Source organism: Octopus bimaculoides, chromosome 7 (assembly GCF_001194135.2).
Source record: "Octopus bimaculoides isolate UCB-OBI-ISO-001 chromosome 7, ASM119413v2, whole genome shotgun sequence".
NCBI lineage: Eukaryota > Metazoa > Mollusca > Cephalopoda > Octopoda > Octopodidae > Octopus > Octopus bimaculoides.
Window position 1 is genome coordinate 24,692,336 of NC_068987.1, and position 11,528 is coordinate 24,703,863.

General features: G+C 39.5%; 1 protein-coding gene across 1 annotated transcript in view; it reads right to left on the reverse strand.

Moving 5' to 3' along the window:
• The window catches only part of LOC106872811 (ATP-binding cassette sub-family C member 5), a 104,556-nt gene that overhangs the window by 75,590 nt on the left and 17,438 nt on the right, over positions 1–11,528 (reverse strand). Inside the window, exons 2-3 of the mRNA XM_052969141.1 lie at positions 9,047–9,196; positions 625–753 (exon numbers count right to left, since the gene is read on the reverse strand). Of these exons, the coding sequence (XP_052825101.1) occupies positions 625–753; positions 9,047–9,138 (221 nt within the window). The 5' untranslated portion in view covers positions 9,139–9,196. The remainder of the gene's footprint in view (positions 1–624; positions 754–9,046; positions 9,197–11,528) is intronic.

The following is an 11,528-nucleotide window of genomic DNA, read 5'->3' on the forward strand; positions in this document are numbered from 1 at the left end:
CTCCTCCTCCTCCCCTCCCCTCCTCCCCCTCTATTTCTGCTGCTCCTCCTCCTCCTCCTCTATTTCTGCTCCTCCTCCTCTATTTCTGCTCCTCCTCCTCTATTTCTGCTCCTCCTCCTCTATTTCTGCTCCTCCTTTTTCCTTCCCTTCCCTTTTCCTCCTGCCCGCCTTTTTCTCCATCACACTAAAAAACCATCGCTACGATTTTCAGTTAAATCTTCTGGAGAGCTGACCGCCTATGCAATTCATCAGGAGTCGCACATGCTTGATAAATTCGACGAAAGAATTTCTTCATTTGGTATCTGCAAAGCATTTGACAGTATCTTCTCAGAAACTCTCAACAAATATAAGATTCATCTGTCTTCATACAATATCTTGCCCTGAAAGTTAGCTGTTAAATTTAGACTCACACTCTTATCACAAATGGTGTCGTTACATGCAAGGGTCAATCTTGTCTCCAACGTTCTTCGTCCTGTGTATCAACGAGCTAATCATTGTAATTTCTAACAGTGCTTTCTCAAAGGGTGACTGGAACCTAACCTTGAGCTAAACAACAACAACAACACCAATAATGACAACAATAACAACATTGGTGACAAAAATTTATAAGGAACCTGAACTTACACTTTTCCCGTCAAACGTATGGGAAGCATCATTTTCACAGCGCTTTTATACTTGGTAATTGAATCAACATGTCTGCTAGTTGGTGTTAAACTATAGTTACCAGGAATAGGAGCCGCGTGGATGTTAAATCTGCAAATTTAATGATAACGAACAAGATTAAAACTTTGATTCAGATTCCAGGATACACGTGCATAAACGCAACACAGACTACAAGCATACAAACACGTACACACTCGCGTACATTCATGCACTCACGTGCACTCATGCTCTCACGCATGCATTCTGACGCGCACCTACGTATATTTACATGTATGCTGTGTTAGTAGATTAGCATGTCGATTGCGTGATGGATTGATAGTCGAAGTGTTTTACTCATAGTACATCAGCGCCAGATCTTTTCTGACAAAAGTATTGCTTGACACAGGAAGAGCGAAAGGCAAAGTCAATCCCAGTGTGATTTCAAATCAGAACTTAAAAGGTCTTAACTAGAAACCATTTCTGATTCTCTGCAACATTAATGATGATGGTGATGATGATGGTGATGATGGTGATGATGATGATGATGATGATGATGATGATGATGATGATGATGATGATGATAATGATGATAATGATGATAATTTCTTTAATTATCCTAACTCAGAATATTGAAGACAATATCAAAGGACGAAATACAACACATAAAAAGTAGGGGTGGGGTGGGGTTACATCGACTAAAAGAGAATCAATAACAATAAGCATACGGTATAAAAATAGAATTCAGAAAAATAAATAAATAAATAAATAAAATTCCAAATTGCGGGGCAGTCCGCCTAGTGTAATTGAAGGGAGACCCCACTCATTACTACCGTCTCCAAGGTATCGAAATACCCTTTCCCAGTTTCTTCTTACTTAGCAAAGCATACTCAGACTCACCAGTTGTGTCACTTTCATCTGCATTTCGCTAAACTCACTAGAAAGCAGCATGTCCTTCTCTACCCTCACCTTTTTCTTCAAGTTGCACTTGAAGAAAGTGATGACAGCTTTACCAGATACTAAGTGCATGTCTTCAAACCTTTCAAACGAGCCTAACGCAACCGCTTTCGCCACTGCCACCGAGTAGGGAAAGATTTATCTTCCTTCCCAGCTGGTGCATCGGTCTTCATTACAAATTTGGCTGACAGCTGAATTCGTTCCACACATGACACCCCACAAGTCGCTCGTGTACATGCATAGGCATTGAATGATGGCGTGCATGGTGGTTTCTTTCTGCTGCATGCATCTCGTACAGGTTCTTCTGTTGACGCTGACAAGTCTGAAGCAAGTTTTGAATCAATGTAGCACTGCCGTGCCAAGGACTTTTGGCAATTTTCCATAGTCCCCCACCTGAAAGTCCTCCAGCAAAAACTATTCAGACTGTTCTCATTGATGCTCAGGCCATTATTTCTCATATGATGAAGTAACCCACTGTAAAAACTTCGTATTGTTTTCTTGATAGCAGCTTTGCAAAAGGCTGGCAACAATCTAAATGCCAAACAACCAATTTTCCTTTATGCTTGATTTATGATAGCAGCTCGGTCAAGGAGACAAGCTGCGGAAAGATTTGTTGCGCGAAACATGCTAACCTCTGTTCATCCTCGTTTTTGTCGTCGTTGTCGATACCATTGCAGTATTCCTGTTGATATTTCTACAGTCACGTCAGCCCCAGCGCAGCCTCAACTTCAGTGCACCATGAAGGACAGCACCTTGAGATCACCACGAAGTGGATGCTGACAGTAGACGGATATCCTGACCAGCGGTACGTGACTATTCCATAAGAAACGGGAAAGGAAGCGCTCCAATCTGGTCTGTAAACCAAATGGAGGGAACCTGATCAGAGGCATCAACGCGTGGGTTGTAGCTATGATACTTTACTGCGCAGGAGTTGTGGAATAGACAGAGAAGAACTTGTCAACATGGATAGAAAAACTAGGAAAGTAATGGCTATGCATGAGTGTCTTCATACTAGAAGTAACGTAGCAAGGCTGTACTTACCTAAGAAGAAAAGTGGAAGAGGACTGGTTGAGATGGAAGATAGTGTTCTGAAAGAGCTTAAGTTCTTGCATGACTATGTGAGGAATAGTGATGAAAGAATGCTGTAGACTGCACTGAGTGAAAAGGTGATCAATGACAATGATGAGACCCCAGGAGTGCAAAATTAGGACTAACAGAGAAAGGATAATGAACTGGAAAGAGAACGTCCCACACGGAGAGTTTACCCAACAATAAGCGGATGAAGCTGATGAAGAATCCTGGAGATGGTTAAAACATGTTTGTTTTTTTTAAAGAAGGAGGCAATGGATCATTCCATTGGAAGTTTTGTGGAAATTATCACCTAGAAAGATCAAAGACGTGGTATAGCCAAATTCCAGGAGTTACCGAGAAGCAGGAATTGCAAAAGCCTGTGAGATGCAAAGATTCAGTGTGACCGTCAGGTTAAACCCGAAAACCTGACATGGTTGTAGTGAACAGAAAATTAAAAAAAAAACATGCCTGATAATTGACATAGCATGTCCAGGTGACAGCAAGACTGAAGAGAAATAAGATGAAAAAGTGAACGACTATGATGAATTGAAGTGGGAAATACGAATGTTGTGGGCAGCAGAAAATGGACGTAATGCCAATAGTTATTGGTGCACTTGGAAATATCAGTACTCAACCACCAACATGTTTCAAAAAGATTCGAACGGATGTAAAGAAAGAACACCTACAAAAGTCATCATTGACTGGAACTGCAAGAGTTCTCCCCAGGTATCTTGAATAAACAAGTGTCACCTTAGTATGCTGGCTGTGGGTAGCGGACACTTTTCATCAAACCCAGCAAAATAAATTGAGATTTTTCATGACATAACAACAACAACAACAACAACAACAACAACAACAACAACAACAAGTAGTCATGATAGGTAAATTGGGTTTCGTATATTTTGTCCAAGTGTCACTTTGATGGCCATCACTGCTCTCTAACTCACTCAATAATAATAATAATAATAATAATAATAATAATAATAATAATAATAATAATAATAATAATAATAATAATTTCTGCTATAGCCACAAGACCTGAAATGTGGTGGGAGAGGACTGCTCGATTGCGTCGACCCTAGTACTCAACCAACTGGTACTTAATTTATCGACCCCGAAAGGATGAAAGGCAAAGTCGACCTCGGCGGAATTTGGACTCAGATTGTAGTGACGGGTGAAATGCCGCTAAGAATTTTGTCCGGTGCGCTAACGATTCTACCAGCTCACCGCCAAAATAATAATAATAATAATAATAATAATAATAATAATAATAATAATAATAATAATAAGAATAAGAATAATGGAAAAGAAATGGAGAACTTCAGAATGAATGGAAATTCGAAAAATTTAGGAAGAAGTATGGTGTAGATACATAAGGCGTCAATGTTGTAATTGAAGAACTGAAACAGCACATACATGCCAAAAAAGCAATGCTAACTAGGTTTGAACAACGCATTAAGCAATACCAGCAAAAGAAATTGCTTAAAGAGACCAAAGGCGATTTTACCAAGAGATTAATGACAGTAAAAAACGTGAAAGATTAGTCCCTGATACTGATAAAAGTCGATTTTTCTGGGGTAAGATATGGAGTAAGCAAGAACAACATAATACTACAGCTGAATGGCTCTGCAGCCTGAAGCAAACAGCTTCATATCCCCAGCAAGAGACTATTCACTTCACAGAAGACAGTATCAGAAATATGAGTTAAAAGAATAAGCAATTGGAAAGCAGCAGGACCTGATGGTGTACAGGGATTTTGAATGAAAAAAAGTTCAGCAATTGCCATAAATTGATCGCAGAGAAATTCAATGCATTGATCAACGGAGAAGAAGAGATCCCGGGCTGGTTGACAAAAGTACGAACGGTGTTGTGCCTGAAGGATGCATTAAAGGGAAATGCTGACAATTACAGACCAATTTCCTGCCTCTCGTTAATGTGGAAGTTACTGTCAGGAGGAATTGCAGAAGAACAGTATAAATTTCTTAATGAGAACGATATATTACCACCAGAACAAAAAGGCTGTAGAAGGAGATGTAGAGGTACCAAAGATCAAATATTGATAGACAAAATGGTAATGCAAGATTGTGAACGAAGAACAGATCTGGGAATGGCCTGGATTGACTATCGCCAAGGTTATGATATGGCTCCACATTCGTGGATCATTGAGTGCTTAGATCTTTTTGAAATTGTTTCCTGAAGAGAAGTATGGTAGGATGCAAAACTGAACTGACATCTTATGGAAAAAGCTTGGGCACCCTGGGTATCAGAAGAGGGATTTTCCAGGGTGACAGCCCATCTCCGTTGATTTTCGTTCTCTGCATGATACCCCTATCCTTGGTACTTGGTTGGCAGTCTGTCTAGGAGAAGAAACACTCTGATTTAAAACTGGAGTAGATAGGACTCCTTGGTAACAATGGTAACAACCTGTCAGTGTCCAACGACTCCATGAGGACGAATGAACCGCGAATCAGGACTTAATTCTCGAGCAATATTTGGATGAAGATACGAGACCAACTGACGCTCACCTGTCTCCTAGTGAGAATCATGATCATGAAACCCAACACACAAATGCAAAGGGAACAGGCCCAACTTATGGGTTGTAAGAACTCTGCAGTCTTGGTTGACAATCTTACTAGAGATACTGTCTCGATAAAAACACCGGTTGGTGGCTAACCGTAAAACACAAAACTCATTGTTGAGTGAAAATGTCTAATACAAATGTATCAAATAACGATGTTAATGAGGCTGGAACTAAAGGTGAAAGCCTTTCGTCCGGCAGGTGCCCTGTGGTTGAGCAGCATAGGCCCGGTCATCATCAAGAGACTGCTTGTACACAAAGCCAGAGGCAGAGAAGAAGGTGGGATAAGGAGGCAAACCGAACGGTAATTGAATGCTGGATCAGGGGTAAAAGCAGGAGAAGGGGATTCCGACTAAGAATGAAAGCAAGATAGAAGGAAATAGGACTCTTCGAAATAAGTGAGCAACAGTAAACCGATCAGACAAGAGCAATAAGAACAAAAGGGTGGTTAATAGACATGGAAATTGAAGCGATAAAAAGGAAAGTAGAAAATAGAAATAATACTTTACCAACAGATATTTTGTCCAGTGAGAACAGAAAAATGAATGGTGGCAGTGAAGACGTAGAGCAAAGTGTAAATGTAAATGTATTCTCAGCAAATTAAGCAGAAATAAGAGGAAGAGTTATAGCACAAGAATACGATGATGACCAACAAGGTATAGTGGCGATGCTGAGCCGACATATGAGAGAAAACCAGGATCAAGCCCCCACCCCTGATCTGAGGTACATTGATCGACGCAAGCTGAAAGTTGAAACCGAAAAGATAGATTCGGTCCTTGGGCTATTCCAGACGAGAAATATAACCGAAACTAACAAGGTTATTTGGGCTGCAGCTATGGTTGCTGCAGATAGAGTTGGATACGAAAGAAGTGAACAAACAGAACGTAAAGAGCCATTCTGGCGTAGACGAATTTGTGAGAAACAAAGTTAAAAAGACATTTAGATTGAGTAGAGGAAAATTGCAGAACGAAAGCATAAGAATAATGTTGGAAAGAACATAAGAATAAGAGATAAAGGGTACGATGTGATACTTGAAGAATTGAAACAGAGTAGTAGTAATCAAAGCAAAACTGGAAAGATGTGACAACAGAACAAACAAAACAATTCAGGCAAAACAGATTGTTTGAAGCCAATAAGAAGAAACTGTTTCAGGAACTATATGGACAATTACACGGAATAATGATACCAGATGCAGAGGAAAGCTAGGCATTCTGAAGAGGGATATCGGACCAACCTATAGAGCATAATGAAGAAGCGGAGTGGCTGCATGAAATCCAAGATAGGTTAAGAAATATAGAAGGTCAAGAAGGCAAAGATAACTACAGGAATGATAAAAAAGCAGTTAAAAAATTCCCAAATTGGAAGAGCCCAGGACTAGATGGCGTCCAAGGTCATTGGATGAAGAAGCTGAGAGGGCTCCATGAAAGGATAGCGTAACAACTAGATGAGTGTTTGCAGAAAGGCGCAGTACCCAGCTGGATGACAAAGGGAAAGACAGAGTTGTGTGCCAAGGCTCCTGAAAAGGGAAATGCTGCATCCAACTTTAGACCAATAATATGCCTTCCGCTAAGGTGGAAACTAACGTCAGGTACGATGGCCGGTGAACTGTATAGATATCTGGAAAACAGTGGGCTGCTACCTATTGAAAAGAAAGTATGCTGAAAGAGAAGTCGGGGAACGAAGGATCAGCTCTTAATTGATAATCTAATAATCAAGAACTGCAAGAGAAGACACATAAACCTTAGCATGGCATGGGTTGACTATCGTAAAGCATACGATATGATACCACACTCCTGGATAATAAAAGCAATGGTAATGTATGGAGTAGCAGAAAATATGAGAAGCCTTATATGGAACAGCATGAAATGGTGGAGAACGGAATTGACAGCAGGGAATCAGGTATTAGGAGAGATGAAAATCAAGAGAGGTATCTTTCAGTGGGGAGTGTGCCCCCACTGATATTCGTGCTGGGAATGATCTTGTGTGAAATACTACAGAAAATAAAGTTGGGGTATGATCTGGGAAGAGGTAAGGGAAAACTGAACCACTTGCTATTCATGGATGACCTGAAGCTATTCACAAAAACTGAAGCAGAACTGGACAGCCTAGTCCAGTCAGTGTGGATTTTCTCCAATGATATTAAGATGGAGTTTGACTATCAAAATATGCTTCTGTGGTGAGCCGAGGAAAGCTTCTCAAAACAGATGGCATATGGTTGCCAAGTGGTGAAATGATGAAGGCAATTCAACTTCAATCCAGCTATAAATACCTGGGAATACTTTAGGCAGATGGAGTCAAACACAATGGCATGAAGGAAAAGACAAAATGAGAGTAACTGCGGCGAGTGAGAAAAATATTGACTTCAAAGCTAAATGCCAGTGACATAATTTCGGTAATAAACTCGCGCGCAATCGCAGTAGTTCGGTATGGCGCTGGAATCCTGAAGTAGACAGAAGAGGGACTAAAGGAGATGGACAGGAAGTCAAGAAAGCTTCTAACGATGGTGCCCATCATCCACATGCTGACACTAATTGCCTATATACGAAGAGAGCAAATGGAGGAAGAGGACTGATAAGTGTGGAAGACTGCGTGCGTATCGAGTTCGAGAGTTTAATGAGATACCTCGTCCAAAGTAAGGAAACCTTCCTAGTAACAGTTAGGAACGAGGGAGTATTGAAAGCAAAGAAAAAAAGGAAAAACAAAGGAAGAATTGCAAAAAGGATATGAAGAAGAATTACGCAAGAAGGGAATATACAATCAATTCAATGCAACCACAACAGAAGTTGCTGGAAAAAATAGGTGGGATTGGCTGATGAAAGGTACACTAAAGAAAGAGACCGAGAGCACTATACTGGCAGCACAAGATCAAACTTTGGCTACGAACTGGAGGGTCAATCTTAGGAATGAGCAAGTGTCTCCATTGTGCCGCATCTGCAATAGAGTAGATGAAACCATTGCCCATATCATGAACGAATACCCTAGACTTGCCCCAAACCACTACAAATTGTGGTGACAAGATCAGGTAGCGGAAGTGCTATACCGGAAACTGTGCGAAAAGTGGGGGCAAGAGAGAGGCAAGACGTGGCATGAGCACAAACCGCAGACAGTGGCAGAGTTGGAGACAAGCAAAATCCTCTGAGATTTCCCAATCCAAACAGATCAGGTGCTAGAGCATAACAGACCGGACCCAGTGGTGGTGGAGAAGGTGCACCACATATGCTGTATAGCTGAAGTTGCTTTCCCTTTTGACCCACGAATAGTCAAGAAGGAAGGCGAAAAGATAAATCCTCTTAAGTACGAAATAGCCCGGTTATGGAAAATGAAGAAGGCGAAGATAATTCTAATTATTGTTGGGTCCTTGGGAACAGTATCAGAAGGCATCAAGAGGAATATAGAGAAAATTGGAATAGAGTGCCCAGTAAGACTGTTACAAGAGGTTTGGTTCTTTGGCACGACCAGAATAATCAGGAAAGTATTAGACAGCTGAACAGAACGAATAGCATGGTACCGTAGACTGCAGGTAGTAAGCCCGCTACGCACGTAAGACTCCAGGAGCTCCAACATGATCTGTGATAAAGAGAAATAATAATGATATTAATAATCCTTTCTACTGTAGGCACAAGGCTTGAATATTTGGGGGAGGGGACTTGTGCACATATGGTTGCGATGCATGTGCCTCGTGTACCCTTATCAGAAGGGTAGTCATGATGGGTATATAAGGCTTCGTATATTTTACCCCAATGTCACTTTGATGACATGCACTGCTCTCTCACTCAGTAATGATAATAAAACTTGACATACCTGCCGATATCCAAGCCCGAATCAATAGTTTTCATTCCATTTGTTTCTGCTGAAGCAGCTGATCGTTGAATATAATTTTTCGTTGTTGCCATCGTTGGTATTTATTTCCGAAAGCTTTCTTGTTATTACTGCAATTCTTTTTTTTATTGGCTATAAAATGAAATAGAGACAAAAAACTGAATCTCATTACTTATTCCTAATATTGCTTCACATTTTAATACAAGTACAGTAATTTCGGGAGGTGGAGTAAGTCGATTACATCGACCCCAATCATCAACTGGTACTTATTTTATCGACCCCGAAAGAATAAAAGGCAAAGTCGACCTTGACGGAATTTCACTGATTCCTGATTTTACTACTGAATATTGACTTCAAAGATGGTCTGATGTGATTTGCTGGCTGCTACTTCTAGCATAAGATCTGAGCCTGTAAATACACTCACACTAAATCCACTTTCCCTGAAGTTATTTGTTAATGTGTCAAAGCTGCTTGAACAACAAGAAAAATTTTCTATGTTCTATAATTTTAGTTTTTTATTCTCGTATAAAATGTACTGTTTCAACATGTTATATACTATTCCAAAAAGCAAGTAAAATGTTACAACATATTGACATAAATTTCACCCAATCTCCGGTTATTTTGAATAATTAAGTAAAAAAATATTAGCCGTCGTTTATAAAGCATTTAACAAGTTAGTTTAACGAAGTTGCATAAATATTTATCGAAAAATATTTTATAGAAACTTTATTACTTATTATTTTATTAGAAAGAATTTTGGTAAGTATTGAGAGTAAGAAAACCCCTCCAAGCCTTCAACAATTTAGAATTTGATTCCGAAATATGTCTTTTAGAACAGTGGTTCCCAAACTTTTAGGCTTGGTTCTAAGGTCACATTCCTCGTGCACCCCTTCACCATTACAGACATAGATCATTTTCTGCAGCAAATTCAAAACAGTATTTCACAAATAAAACTTAATCTAATTAACCTTTTATTTTTTTTTCACATCTATTACCCCGTTTTGGTCACCCCATTATCATCCCATTTTTCTTCACCACCCCCAGATCTTTCCACCGCTCCATGGGGGCAGTACTGCCCACTTTGGGAACCACTGCTTTAGATGTTAAATGTCTTAAAAGTTCTCTCATATACTATGAAAAGGATCTCTTCAAGGATCCCTTGAATTATCCGTTAAAAAAAAGATATTGGGGACTGCGTTGATGCATCTAATATAGCGTCTTTGCAGTTAAATGCTGTTAAATGCCGTGTGCTAGAATATGTTACAGACAATAGGCAATAAGAATTTAGATATTGTCATAGGTTTATTGCTTATTTCAACGATAGAAGATACCAACGGAACCATTTTACACATAAAATTTGTAACATACCAGTGTACCCGTTGGATTGCATCAATCAAAATTTCAGTGGATATATTCCCATTAAATGCTCCTATCTATATGTTGTTACACAATGAATAGGGCTTACCTCTCTTGCGGCTGTTTTTCAAAGTACAGCGTGCAGATACTCCAATGTTAATTTTCTTGAAGTTAGAAGTAGAGGGTAATAGTTCTCTTATATTTTTATTCCGTCTGAAGGCTACAATAGGTGGATGAGGAAATATTTGTTTGAAACGAGAATATTTTCCTGCAACATGCTGGTAACTTTCATGCAACACTTTTGAAATGCCAGCGAAATTTCGGTGCCAGTTAATCACTAAAAGAATTCTGTCACATATTGTATTATGTTTGCTAAAATTATGTGTGAAGGTTTGACTCTTTGCTATTTGCTATTTCCTTTAATCGTGATTCACTGTAACCGCGTTTGACATAATGGTATACAAAAGTATTTGCATGTTTCCAGTAAGCCCTTATGTTAGTACAAATCCATTTTATCTTAAAAAATTGGGATTTGACCGAATTATATGATGTGGATGATCGGAGCGGCGGTGAAGGTAAATGTGGTATGGTGTGGGTTTGCAAAATAACTCTATCACTATTCTACCTCCAGAAAACTTAACTTTTGTGCCCAAAAATTCAACGCTAGTCTTTGAAAAACTAGACGTAAATTTTATGTTAGACTTAAAGCCATAGTTTTTAGTATAACAGCCATAAAAATGCAACAAGTCAATTATACTATCCTGTGATCCTTTCCAGACAAATAAGACGTCATCAATGAACCGTAACCAGAGTATTGGTTCATGACCATGTAGGGATTTGAATGTCTTCAGTAACTTTGTCTTAAATTTCTTCATGAAAACATTAGCAAAATTAACTGCTATTCGGGTACCCGTGGCGCAACCTCTCGACTGGTGGTAAAGTTTTTGTCCTAAATTCACTGTTACTTTGTAACACAAACTTCAATAATCTACAGAGAAAATTTGGTGCAATACTTTTGTTTGACCGTCTTTCGAAGGCATTCACGCAGGATTCTACCTCTTCATCGTGACAAGTATTGGGATATAAGGAAGAAACATCCGCGGTTACC